This window comes from Solanum lycopersicum, chromosome 9, assembly GCF_036512215.1.
Source record: "Solanum lycopersicum chromosome 9, SLM_r2.1".
Taxonomy (NCBI): domain Eukaryota; kingdom Viridiplantae; phylum Streptophyta; class Magnoliopsida; order Solanales; family Solanaceae; genus Solanum; species Solanum lycopersicum.
Window position 1 is genome coordinate 58,969,416 of NC_090808.1, and position 14,324 is coordinate 58,983,739.

The following is a 14,324-nucleotide window of genomic DNA, read 5'->3' on the forward strand; positions in this document are numbered from 1 at the left end:
TATTCTTTTTGACACATTTATAAGTAACAATTGAATTAGTATATGTTGTAAGCGATTACAGATGACTATTAAAAAAGTCCGCCTATGTGAGACAAATAATATTTTTCTTTTAATTTTTTTGTTATTAGGCTAATAAAGTAGTACGTAATCATTTTAAAAAGGAAAATTGTATAAAATAACAAATTATTAATTCAAATTAAATGTTATAACCACAATCTCTTATAAATGTAATCTATGTCAAACATTTGTCATTCGCCTCTCTCCCCAGAGAATCTCGGTCGTCACTCTTCCTTGTCTCTCTCACTTTATACAAATATAAATGTATAAATTAGATTTGTATTTTTTATAAAGCGAAAGAAAATTGTATATACATATATTTTTGTCCTATACACTTGCAATTTTACAAATACAAATCTTCCCATCTTTTGTCTTTCTTTCTTTCTCGCTTTATACAAACACAAATTATACATATAGTTTGTGTTTGTATAAAGTGTGTGTGAGAGAGAGAGATTTGATATACAAATTTTTTGTTTCGATTTAATTGTACACAAATTCAAATTTTATGCGGATATATAAACACAACCATTGATGCATATATATAGTATTTGCATATATACAATTATTTAACTGATAGACATTTACAATCGCCACATTTTTATACAAACGAATGTCTATCTGAGATTTATATAAATCTAATCCTCCATGATAAATATAAAATTTGTTATGAGGCGCAATTATGCAAACTGTAACTATAACATACAAATATGTTTTTTATGAGTGCTAAACCTATAAAGATCATATCTAAAAATATTAATTTAATTTAATTATCAAATATTCATAAACACAATTATTCTATGCTTTTCACTTCAAATTATTCAAAAAAAGAATTCAAAACATTATTCAAAATTATATTTATATCTGAACACAACTTCAGTTTCTAAACCTATATATTTTGATTCTCCTCAAATTTCACGATTTTTATGTCCGGGCTCCATACTTTTTGGCAAATTGTATTCGGAAGACTGAAAAATATAAGTGGGACCGATAATTTTAGTTTTTTTCAAAAGAAAAGCCACCGAAACTGACTAAAATATTTGTAATATATATTCGCAATTCCCAAGTCATTTCTCCACATAGAACGGAAGAGGCAAACACTTTGAATAAAACTCCTTCCGCCAGTTTAAGCTCTTCACTGTTCATGACCGATTTTCAGATCTAGCTAAACCCTAGGTTTCTCCGGCGACCGTTGAATTCTCTATGGCTATGGTGACCGGAAAACAGTCGAGTCTATGGGACGGAGTGATTGAACTTACTAAGTTGGCTCAGTTGAAAGGCACTGATCCTTTGATGTGGGCAATGCAACTTTCTTCGACTCTCAACTCTGCCGGACACTCCTTGCCTTCTACCGACGTTGCTAACCTTCTTGTTTCTCATATTTGTTGGGATAATAATGATCCTATAGCTTGGAAGTTGCTTGAGAAAGCTTTGGCGCTTCGTATCGTACCTCCTATGTTCGTTCTAGCTCTACTGTCAAACAGGTATTTATTTTTGTTTTTGTTTTATCTCGCCTTTGATTTTTATCGTTTGCTTTGTTTAATTGTGGAATGAAATGACTCCTGAATGCAGCAGAATTGGCACGGAATTGTTTATTTTAAAGAAATGATTAGTCAATAATGCTTAATTCTTAAGTTTATTAAGCTTTAAGATGAGATGATAGCTGTTAAACATACTTCCTAAGTTAAAAGTCTAATAGTACAAGTGGAGTCTGTGGAGGTTAGAGTGTACACAAATCTTACACCTGCGCCTGCCTTGGGAGGTACAGAGACTGTTTTCGATAGATACTCGGCTAAGAAGAAACATACTAAGGAAAACATGTGAAAGCATTTTGAAAAAAGAGGAATAGTGATTACAACAACTAACAACTACTCATTGATTAATACAAATATTTCCACGAGCTTGTCCTAGTAGAAAAGAATGATCCCCCACATAGAGGAATTTTGGGACGTAAACAAATTAATGAATCACATTTGTAACAATGTTTAGTTGAAATGGTCATACAATTTAAGAAAGGGATTTCATTGTTGTTAGTCTTTTGTTACGTGTACGGTAGAAAAAATGAGATTGGCTCGTGTAGCACATAGGGCTTTGGTAGACGCATATCATGATTTTGAATTTTGTCTGTTGTCACCAAGTATCGTAGTAAGTGGAGCAGGTAGAGGGGTGAGCCCATTACCTACTGAGTTTTGAAGCTATAAACAAAGGATTTTAAGTTACAAAAAAGTGAAATTGGCTATTATAGAAGGGGATTGATATAGGAAATTCGCATAGCCAACTCCAACTAGTTTGAGAATTGGGATTGAAGTGTGGTCATTGGTTAATGAATTGTTAGTCTTTTTTGTTCACAGTTTCCCTTACATTTTTCCTTTGCAGAGTGGTCCCGACTCGAAGGAGCTATCCAGTGGCATACAGGCTTTATATGGAACTTCTAAAAATATACGCTTTCTCATTGCCATCTCTGATTAATGGTCCAAATTATCAAAAGTATGCCTTGTGTCTTGTATCCTTCTTCAGTTTGTCTCATTACTAGCTATTTGTTTGTTCATATCCTTTATTATTAAGTTTGATCTTAGCTCTGAAAAAAAATTGATGCGATGTTAAATTTGTGTTGACACCATAGGCCACCACAATATGTGAATTTATTTATTAATTAGTTTAGATTTCTTGGTTAAATAGTGAATTCAGACACCGCGGAAAGGTAAATGGCGGTGAAAAGGAAAGCCTACACTTATTTACTTTTGTGTCAATGGTAAAGTCGGTTACTGGCCATCCTTGGACTCTTTGTCCTCCTAATCAAATTGGCAGCTTCAGTTTATAATGTTCCAATCTTTTTTGACTGTCTCAGAGCCCAAAGTATCATATTCTTTCTGGAGAACATTAGCTGAGAGTCTAATTCCAAAAAATCTTTCTTCTGTAATCTTTACTCTGTCGAGACTTGGTAGGGATTTTCTTTTTCCAGTAATTTTTTTGTTTATATATTTTCAATTTTCACTTCTGGGGCACCGTTTTTCAAGATGAGGATTCTTTCAATTCTGTCTTGTAATGTTAAGATGACCCTTGCTCCTGACTTTTTACTAACTCGGAGATAATAAGATATCAATATGAATGAAAAGTATAGTGGCTCAGATTTGTGAACTTATTTTGACTTTGTTTGAACTGACGCAAATGCAGTCAATTAATTCAGCATCAACAGTTAACAAATGTGCATGTAATTGCAGGATCATGGAAGCTATAAATGATACATTACATGTTTCCCAGATATTTGAACTTCAGGGGTCTGAAAGTGGTCTAATTGTGGTTGGCTTTATTTTTACAATTGTATGGGAGTTACTTGATGCGTCCCTTGATGATGAGGGATTGCTGGAACTGACTGTGGAAAAGAAGTCTAGGTGGCCTATTACATCTCAAGATATGGGATTGAATAATCATGATGGTTTTGCTGGGGGCAGAACAGAAAAACATGAAGTATTATCTAAATCAAACACAGTTATGGCTATTGAAATAATTGGTGAACTTTTTCGAGATAAAGTGACTTCCGCAATCCTTTATTTGGTACGCACGAACATGTAAGATCATATGCGTTTATGCCCTCAACTGCTGCTCTTGTGATAGTGATAATACCCTTACTCAAGCTTGCATGTTATGTTGCCTTCTTTTGCTATTTTAAGCAATGGATAAGTTTTAGCTGTACTAGACTAAATTGATATAGCAGTGGCTCACTGTTCAATTTTCTTTCTTCGTTAGGCCCACGCACTGGGAGTCCTTCACCCAGAATTTAAGGCTTCTTGTGTCAAATTCATCAGCTTTAAGAACTTCTAAGAATATATCTCCGGAGGCTTTGGTGCAGTTAACATCTGATGATCATGTAGTCCTCTCAAGAAAATGCAAAACAAGCTCACATAAAAGGTCTCACGCTGTAATGGCTTCTGGTTCGCTTGGATCTTCTGCAGATCAGTGTCATGGTGCTAGTCCAGCGGTGCTCTGGCTTCCCATTGATCTTTTTCTAGAAGATATCATGGACGGGTCACAAGTAGCAGTTACAAGTGCTGCTGAAACACTCACTGGTATACATAGTACATTCCTTAAGTTATTGTGTATAATTAACCTGCTCTAAATGACATCGCTAAACTGCAGTTGTATTGCAGGTTTAGTGAAGGCTCTGCAGGCAGTTAACTCTTCACCTTGGAAGGACACTTTCCTTGGGTTATGGATTGCAGCCCTAAGGCTTGTTAATAGAGTAAGCATTTATTATTGGTGCAGCTCAGAGTATATAGATGACCCAGCTTCTGTAATAGACATCCTAGGATCCTTGTAAGATGAGATAGGATTTAGTGTAATGCCATTTCTAGATAAATTTTACCCACATATAATAACAAAAACACATTGGTGATTTACTACACCATGCGGAAATAAGATAGGAGCAAAAAGAGTAAATAACAACAACGTAAACCTATAGAATGGATGAGAGGAAGTGAAAAAATAAACCAAGAAATGGAAAATATAAATAAAAAACAAATAACACAATTAGAAATTATCATATTTACAATAGATAAAGTTAAAATAATTAATGAACAACTAGAATTACTTTATAATGAAAATCCATTACAAGGATGGGAAAAACATAAGACAAAAATAAAAATTGAATTAATAGATGAAAACAACATAATAACACAAAAACCATTCAAATATAATTTTGATGATTTAAAAGAATTCAAAATACATATAGATGAACTATTAGAGAATAATTATATACAAGAAAGCAATAGTAAACATACAAGTCCAGCATTTATAGTTAATAAACATAGTGAACAAAAACGCAGGGAGTACATCTACAGCAGGACCATCTACAAAAAAGGAGGAAGCTAAGGTAAAATATACAAATACAAACATGAGTAAATTATTTTCTAAACCATATACTCCTCAAAATACCCAAAAAGACATATTTTCCAGCACTTTATGCTGCTGATTTGTATACAGCCTGTTAATCAAAAAAGGAAATAGAGTAAGCACTTCATGATGAAATCCCTTCCATCCCTTGTCAAGTTGAATTCAGATATTATCTTATCTTTCTTCTGTCCCATCGAGCAAAATTATAAAAAAAAACCATGCTTCTCAATGTGATATTGCTGGAAGGAATGGTTTCAAGTTTTGAAGTGCTGGAAAGTCAACTGATGTATTAGCTAAAGCTAAACTTAGGGTTGCTTTGCTATTGAACTATTCAGTTTCTTTCTATAAAAGGTTCTGGGAATATGTATGATGCATGTGTGTCACTATTGTGATTTGTGGGGGTGGGGGAGCAGGATGATGGACTCAGTTTATTAGAAAACTAGAACTGCTATTTAACAATTATGCTAAGAGTCTGATTTTATTGCTTCTGGTTTCATTGCAGAATCTTCTAACCACTTTCGTTCAATTCAGGAACGGGATTCAAGTGAGGGACCAGTACCTCGCTTGGATACTTGCTTATGTGTGTTGTTGTCTATAACACCACTAGCAATAGTGAATCTTCTTGAAGAGGAGGAGATGAATTGCAGCTCTACCAATCAAAGGAAAGAGTCATCCAGAAAACGTCACCAAGACTTGGTATTTAGCCTTCAGCAACTTGGTGATTTTGAAGGCTTGTTGACCCCACCATTGCCTGCTGCTCCATTGGCAATTCTAGCTGCTGCAAAAGCGATGATGTTCCTTTCAGGTGTAAGTGTTGGGAGTGGCTATTTTGAGGGAATGAGCTTGAACGACATTCCTGCCAATTGTGGTGAGTTTCTCTCCTTATTGAATTTCAAGAAATTTCAGTTTGTCTGAACCTTGTATTAGTTGTCCCGTGTGATTTAAATTGCATCATGCTATTACTTTGACAACATCAAAGAGTTCAACAAAATTGCTAAAAATTTGCCCCATCTCCAATCAACGCAATGGTAACTAGATGAAAATTTCAATTTTGCCATTTCTCAGTTGGGTATTTATGTTGTTTTCCTATACTTTTATCTTGTTTCTTGTGTTCATTTATTTTATTTTGTGATGGTTGATTGCTTTCAGATAATATGTTTGGAAAACTTAATCTATGATGGTGCATCTGCTACTTCTCGTCTATGTACTAGTATGTGAAGCTATTAGTGCATGTTTTTAATCTAATCTCTAACAATTTGTAGTTGGAAACCTGCGACACTTGATTGTCGAAGCCTGCATTGCCAGAAACATTTTGGACACCTCTGCTTATTTGTGGCCCGGATATGTAAAAGGTAGATGCAATCAAGTTCCTCGTAGTGTATCGAGTCAAATGCCTGGCTGGTCATCATTGATGAAGGGATCTCCCTTAACTCCTCAAATGGTCAGCTCTTTGGTATCAACACCAGCATCAAGGTACAACAGAGTTGTCAATTTAGAAAGTGTTCCTTGTTTTCTGATTTCCTACTTATCTTCTACCGAGGATACTTGCTTTGAGTAGTCATATTTTACATGGTGCCACTGTTTGTGTTGCCTAGTTGGAGTTTTCAAACATTTTGAGGAGTGTGAAAAGATATATAGATAAGAGAACTGATGCAGATTTTTAACTACTGATAGAATGATACTTTTTGATTGAAAGAAAACTAGAACTTCATCATGAAGTATTCTGTCCTTGCTGGCTTATAAAACAGGCCTTAGTGGATCAGAATCTGATTTAGAAATTATTAAAGAATAAACCTAGAAGTTACAAAGAATGCTCAACCTACTCAAGTTTTGGGAATGGTAGAAGAGGTTATGGGAAATAAACCAGAATGGAGAAATTAAATGATTTTATTAGTAAGGAATTTCAGTGCGATGAGTTTCATATGCTGATTTTGAGTTGATGTAAGAAGATAGTGATCCAGCTCTAAAGGAAGATCTTTTTTATGAAAAAGAGAAATTGGACAAAACAGAGAAGGAACAAAATAATAGAGTGGGTGATTAAGATTGGATCGAAAAATCAACTATAATGGAAAGAAAAAAAATGGAGAATTTACTACTGGCAAAAAATTTCTTTCAAAGTGTCTCATACTTGGTTTCACCTGGGATTATCTTACTAGAATTCTTTTTATACCTATCTCATAAAAAAAATTCTTACTATAAAAGGCTCTTGAAAGTGCTACTCCCTCCGTCCGGTATTGTTTGTCATGTTGCGCTTTTCAAAAGTCAATTTGACTGATTTTCAAAGTTAGATTAGATTACATTAATTTGATATTTTAAACAAAAAATTAGATATTCTAGAACTATTTGAAAAGTACTATAACTTGCAATTTTTTGCATATTAATATGATGAAAAAATACATCTTAAAATGTTAGTCAGTTGTTATAGTTTGACTCTAAAAATAGAAATCATGACAAATAATATCGGTTGGAGTGAGTATAAATTGGAAAATATTTTCCAGTTTAAGGATTGATTAGCAGTTCGGGTTTTCTATTTCATCAATCTATATCTCCAAGGGGTATGGCATGTAAATAGTCATGAATTGGAAAATGCAGTTGTGCCATTAAATAGATTCTTCTTTTATTTTTCTTAGTTAATGCCTGGTCTTCAGTTAAAACCGTTTCTTTGCTGAAGCCAGGTATATCAGATGTTGTTTTTCGAAATTTATACCGTGGTATGGAACTGAAATTAAGCTCATGGATTTGATGGAAGTTTAGCAGAAATAGAGAAAATATATGAGATTGCAGTCAATGGCTCGGATGATGACAAGGTTTCTGCTGCTGCTATTCTCTGTGGTGCCTCTTTTGCTCGTGGTTGGAATATACAGGTGTGGTTTGCCCTTCTCTCTACATAAAACAAGTGTATTTTACTATTCAAGGTAGTTGAACCTCAAAATCCTCTTTGTTCAAAGCCTTTAGAGTCTAAATTATTTATAATATTTTTCTACACTTGTTTTTTTCCACTTGCTGGATTTCACTAGGCATGTTGTTGTATTTGTTTTTTCCGTTGTGAAAAACATATTTTTTTCTTCTTTCCCTTTTTCTGTTCCCAAAGTATCCGTTTAATAGTTGGTACAGGTTCCCAAACACCACTTACATCACCCAGCTAAACCCACAACCATAACCAATTACAGTGCAAGTAATGCACAAACGCCAAGCAGCTCCAGCATTGGCATAAGCAGTTGATCCTAACCCATGGATAAGAGAAGTGAAGTAATGAAATCAAGGAGGGAAGTTGTGGATGCTCATCTTGACAGCATCTTTCTATCCCATAAGCATTAGGAGATGAAGAATTTCCATCTTCTATTGTGGCCATGAAGTGTCAACTGGTGGAGGTGATGGTGATGAGAAGAAAGAATACAAGTTGCGTGAAATTAGGTCTTAGACTTAACTCACACCTCAAAAGTTAGCTCTATGAGAAGGATTACCCAAGCCTTATAAGGAGTCCACCCATCTCATTAACCACCAGTGTGGGTCTTTTTGCTTCAACACCCCACCTCACGCCTGGTGCTTAGCATCTGGTGCGTGGGTAATTTTGGGCAATTTTTGACCCATCTCACGTCGAGTGCTTAGCATATGATGCGTGGGCAATTTTTGTTTTTTTGGTAATTTTGGGTAATTTTTGACCCATCTCACGTCGAGTGTTTAGCATCTGATGTGTGGGCAATTTTTGATTTTTTGGGGCCCCAACATTGGGTGTGATTGGCCCTGCTGTGATTCCATGTGAAATTAGGTCTTGGTTTTTACTCACACCCCAAAAGCTGAACTCTAAGAGAGGAGGATTGTTCAAGTGTTATAATGAGTCCACCCATCTCATTAACTACCAATGTGGGACTTTTTGCTTTATTAGAGTGGAAATCCCCTTAATTGACCATTAATGTGGCTCATTTTAGAAGAGGGGTAGTTTTTTTCTGAGCACTACCTGAAATACTCTCTGACTTAATTATTTAGAGCACATTACATGACATTTATTTGAGCTGCAAAAGAACTTATATAAAAGAGTATACTTGTTTTAAAAGTTGGTTTCAAAGAAGTCATTCTTAAGTTCAAAAATAGTTACAAAAGTTGCTATTTCTGTGTCAATAGACTCATTTCCTGTGTTTCATCTGCATTGATGCAGGAACATACTGTTCTGTTCATCACCAGGTTGCTGTCTCCTCCTGTTCCTGCTAATTATTCGGGAACTGAAAGCCATTTGATTGGTTATGCTCGATTCCTGAATGTTCTTCTCGTCGGAGTGTCATCTATTGATTGTGTTCAGATTTTTTCTTTGCATGGATTGGTACGTTGAATTTCAGCTGCTCCTATCTCATTATAAATTACCTTAAATGATATTTATGTTGCTCGTGTGGCTGAAAATCACGTAAAAACATAGAGACCACTGAACATGGATGGAGACCTCGTGACTCTGAATGTTTTTGATGATATCACAAATAAATTTTGAAAAGATTTCCATATGCACTCAGGGGCCTAAGGAAGACTGAAATAAAGTAGTCTTTTGTGTACCGATGAGGGCCTTGATGCTAAGCCTGAAATGGTTGTTGAATTTTGGAGAAATGTCTTCTCTTAAAATCGTAAGTCTATCTTTAATGTACTTTTTCGATGGACATCTAACTGGTTATGCTGGCATTGCTTATCTGGAAACTAATATACAGAACTGTGTGAAGTACGTTTGAAGAAAGTACCTAGAGCAGCAGCTGTCATAAGATTAGGATAGAGAAAACGAGATTGTCTGTTTTGTTTAATGTTTATGCATTACGTTTTCCAGGTTCCACAACTTGCTGGTGCATTGATGCCAATCTGTGAAGCCTTTGGTTCATGTGCACCCAATGTGAAATGGATTGTAATGTCTGAAGAAATTTCTTCACATGCCGTCTTCTCAAATGCATTTACTCTTTTGCTGAAGTTGTGGAGGTTTGATCAGCCGCCTCTTGAGCATCGTATGGATGCTGCTCCAGTGGGAGCCCATCTAACTCCCGAATACCTTTTGCTGGTGCGTAATTCCCAGTTGACATCCTCTGATGATCTGCAGAAAGATCAAAGCAAAATCAAGCTGCTGACTAGACTTTCAAGTCCATTATCTGGAGAACCCATATTTCTCGATTCTTTTCCAAAATTAACACTTTGGTACAGGCAACATCAAGCGTGCATTGCATCACCTCTCTCAGGACTTGTCCCTGGAACTCCTGTTCATCAGATTGTTGAAGCACTGTTGAACTTCATGTTCAGAAAAATAAATAGAACAGGCCAGTCCCTCACACCAGCTATTTCTGGAAGCAGTAGCTCATCTGGGCCTGGAAATGAAGACGTGTCTCTCCACCTTAAGCTCCCTGCATGGGATATTCTGGAAGCTGTTCCTTTTGTGCTTGATGCTGCTCTCACCGGCTGTGCTCATGGTAGATTGTCACCACGTGAACTAGCTACAGGTTTGAGAATCTGGTCTGGATTATATAAACTGCAATTGCTATTGACTTAGTGTCTAGCCTTCTAGGGCAAGTGTTAAGTGTGCTGGGAAGCCGAGCATGCATGAAGTAGACAGTTTAAAGAGAGAGAGAGAGAGAGAGAGATGTAGCTTTTAAGACCAATTATCAGATGTAAGAGACTTATTGTTTAATGCTACAATGCTACAACAAATAAAAATGGATAGCCAGAACCTCCACTTTCAGTATTTCTAAACTTGTGATTTCTCTAGTTCATTCTTTAAGTCAATGAATTGTATGTGTTAGTATTTTGACAGATGCATTTTTCCCATTCACAGGTCTCAAGGATCTGGCCGATTTTCTCCCAGCTTCTTTGGCAACAATCGTAAGCTACTTTTCAGCTGAAGTGACACGGGGTATCTGGAAGCTAGCTTCTATGAATGGAACTGATTGGCCAAGCCCAGCTGCAAATTTAGCAACAGTGGAGCAACAGATTAAGAAAATTTTAGCTGCAACTGGTGTGAATGTTCCAAGTCTTACTGTAGGTAAGCACTCATCTAAGTTGAAGTGATTGCTTTTTAAAGACCAGAGGAATTGTGGCACAAGAAATCTATTTCCTGCTTATCTGTTTAGCACATTCTTTTCTCAAACATAATGGTTTGGGACCAGCTGTGTCCAGTTGTCTCTGGTGATAGTTTCTCAATGGGAGGGTGAATATGTCTACTCTTGCTTGCTCTCATATGTATGTGTTGGATATAGTAGAATTCTGATTTCATACTTCTCAAAAGACTAAGTTATGCCCAGCTAAACAAACTTGCTGGCGCTAAACTTGACCTCCCATACATGTATAATGTGTCTCCAACTATTGATGCATTCAAAAGTTGTGCTTACTGACCTGGACATTCACACATTCTGTACATGTGGTTCAGGGTTTTTAATTGTTCATTCATCTTTTCTGCATGTCCAGCTTATGCTTTTTTTTGTTTGTAGGTGGTAATTCTCCAGCTACCCTTCCATTGCCCCTGGCAGCCCTTGTGAGCCTCACTATTACATACAAACTTGATAGATCAACTGACCGCTTTCTGAACTTAATGGGCCCAGCCTTGAGTAATTTGGCTACAGGTTGTCCTTGGCCCTGCATGCCTGTCATGGTTGCTCTATGGGCCCAAAAGGTGAAGCGCTGGAGTGACTTTCTTGTCTTCTCTGCATCACGGACTGTGTTCCACCACAATAGGGATGCTGTGGTTCAACTGCTTAGAATGTGCTTTGCAGCTACACTAGGTCAAACCACATCTTCTATTGCAAGTAACGGCGGTGTAGGTGCACTTCTTGGTCATGGTTATGGCTCTCATTTTTTGGGTGGCATCTCTCCTGTTGCCCCTGGTTTACTCTACTTGCGTGTCCATAGAGCTGTCCCAAATGTCATGTTTATGACAGAAGAAGTTGTTTCTCTTTTGATGCATTCTGTTAGAGATATTGCAAGTAGTCTACTACCTGCTGAGAAGCTAAAGAATAGTAAATATGCTAAGAAGTATGGTCAGGCTTCTCTTGCTGGAGCACTGACTCGTGTGAAGCTTGCAGCGACATTGAGTGCTTCATTAGTTTGGATCACAGGTGGTGTAGTTTTGGTCCAATCGTTGATGAAAGAAACTTTGCCATCTTGGTTCATATCAGCACATGGCACGGAGCCCAGTGGTGGGATGTCAGGAGGGTTAGTTGCAACCCTAGGGGGTAAAGCCCTTGCTTGCTTTGCAGTGATATCCGGAACGTTTGCATGGGGGGTTGATTCATCATCACCTGCAGCCAAGCGTCGGTCAAGTACTCTCGAGGCACACTTGGAGTTCGTTGCAGGTGTTCTACATGGGAAAATATCCCTCGGTTGCAACAAATCAACTTGGAAATCTTACGTCTCAGGGCTCATCAGCTTGATAGTTAGATGCACACCGAACTGGTTACTAGAGGTGGATGTAGAGGTTTTGAAGAGTATCAGTATGGGTTTGAAACAGTGGGGCGAGGAGGAGTTAGCGTTGTCTCTTTTGAGTAGTAGTGGTATTGGCGCTATGGGTGCCACTGCTGAAATGATTGTAGAAGGTGGTATGAACTTTGTTAAATGAGTTGATTGCAGTTAATTTTCTTTCTACAATAGCCTCCTAGATTCATCAATGGAGCTTCAGCTTTGTACAAGTTTTGGTTTTGTACATATATATCATGTAAGCTGAGCATAGAAACCAAAATATTGAAAACAAAATGAACTCTGATATTTCATTTGTATGGCTAACATGTGTTGGTATTAATTGAATATGCATCTTCTGAATAGCTTTCTTTAAACTTTTATTTCTTGATATTTTAGGTTAAGGATTTGGAAACTACAAAGTTTTAATACTAAGACAACATTACGGATTTGAAAAGATGCTTTACCAAGAGGATGTAGAAGGTCGTATTGACCTTTTAATGCAGATGCTGGCACTAAGAAAATTGGTTGATTGAAGGACTGACAATTGGGTCAGCCAACATTATAAGATAGAAAAAAATAAATAAATATATTACTTTGTGAATTGTACCAAAAATATGTTATTTTACTTGTCCAGTTCGGTAAATTAAAGTATAAAATTTAGGTATAATATATGAATGTGTCAATTTAATTTGGTGTTAACTATAATTTCTACGGGTGTGTATAGGTTGGTTCGAGTAGACACAAATTTTATTGGATTTAATTCATACAAAATTTGAATTAAACTCATGTTTCTTTCGGTAGAATGTTTAATTTGGGCTTTACAAGTAAATAAGTCCATTTTTATTAAATTCAAGTCTAAGGTCCATTTCACCTTGAAGCCCACACTCATGCCACGTGCCATAGTGACTAGACATAAAAAACTAACAAGGTGACATCACGTGTCCAAATGAGGTGGTAGTCTCCCAGTTAAATAGAAGAACGAATCATAATGCACCAAGTAATCTTGTCCATCCCTAACAACTATAAATAGGGGATAGGGGATGGACATGACATTCAAAAGAGAAAAAAACACTTCAACAAACATTCTGCATTTGGAGAAAGCTACAACATCAACGACATAGCTCTTCGAAGGAGTGATCAACGAAATTCAGCCCGAAGATCAACTTGCAACGACGAAGCGCTTCCCGACATTCGCGGAGATCAAATACATCTCAAGGAGGTCTACATAAGCTACAACATCAACTACATAGCTCTTCAAAGGATTGATCAACAGAGTTCTTTCCGGAGATCAATTTGCAACGACGAAGCGCTTTCCGACATTCCTGGAGATCAAATACATCTCAAGGAGGTGTACATCATCCTACATTTGAGAAATACGCTACTGAAGTCCCTCGAATCACGGAGAAAGTTAGGAGAGAAGAATCAAGAGAACAACAAAATTGTACTCACAAGATTCATTAATAAAACCACAGTTTTCTTTTATTTGTTTTGGTTGCAGTCGATTTTTTGCAATTACAAAAATTTGTTGCGAACAAATTTAGCAGGCTCAGTGGGACCATTTTTCTCTTCATCTCTTCCTCCTACCAAAAAAAAAAAAAAAAGAAGTTGAACTCTGCAATGGCCTTCAAGAAGATCAATGATATTTCATGCAAGGACTCTAGTGCTGCCACATTTATTGATTTTAGTGATATTGATCCAATCACTCGACGCAAGTTCAAGACAAGTGTCTTGAGTGGATCTGAATATTTCACCTCTTTGAAGATGCCAAGAAAGAGCAAGTCTCGAATGACACTCAAAATTGCAATCCCCGGAGACAACATTGCATCAAAATTGTTTCATGAACTTTCTCACTCTGGCTTCAACTTTGGTGAATCTAAAAGTTCAACAGATTCTTCAATTTCAACAAAGTCTAACTCCTTTATGGTTGACGCAGCTGCTATGGACGAGAAGTTCGCAATGATGGAGCAAAC

The 14,324-nt window shown here is 36.7% G+C and overlaps 1 protein-coding gene across 1 annotated transcript; it reads left to right on the top strand.

Annotated features, from left to right (window-relative positions):
* Window positions 1-1,116: 1,116 nt before the first annotated feature.
* Window positions 1,117-12,714, top strand: LOC101249759 (mediator of RNA polymerase II transcription subunit 33A-like). The gene is made up of 12 exons (XM_004247094.5): window positions 1,117-1,538; window positions 2,431-2,541; window positions 3,276-3,623; window positions 3,802-4,121; window positions 4,203-4,294; window positions 5,476-5,812; window positions 6,207-6,417; window positions 7,694-7,808; window positions 9,101-9,262; window positions 9,749-10,406; window positions 10,739-10,945; window positions 11,391-12,714. Exons 1-12 carry the CDS (start codon window positions 1,258-1,260, stop codon window positions 12,512-12,514), a joined length of 3,966 nt encoding a protein of 1,321 aa, XP_004247142.1. The 5' UTR covers window positions 1,117-1,257; the 3' UTR covers window positions 12,515-12,714.
* The last annotated feature ends 1,610 nt before the right edge of the window (window positions 12,715-14,324 follow it).

What these genes read in the sequence shown, in the direction of transcription:
- LOC101249759 (XM_004247094.5), top strand. Translation starts at nt 1,258, where the DNA reads ATGGCTATGGTGACCGGAAAACAGTCGAGTCTATGGGACGGAGTGATT. An exon ending in TATTTGGTACGCACGAACAT is followed by an intron (nt 3,624 to 3,801) that starts GTAAGATCATAT and finishes TTTCTTCGTTAG; the next exon opens with GCCCACGCACTGGGAGTCCT. An exon ending in CGACATTCCTGCCAATTGTG is followed by an intron (nt 5,813 to 6,206) that starts GTGAGTTTCTCT and finishes AACAATTTGTAG; the next exon opens with TTGGAAACCTGCGACACTTG.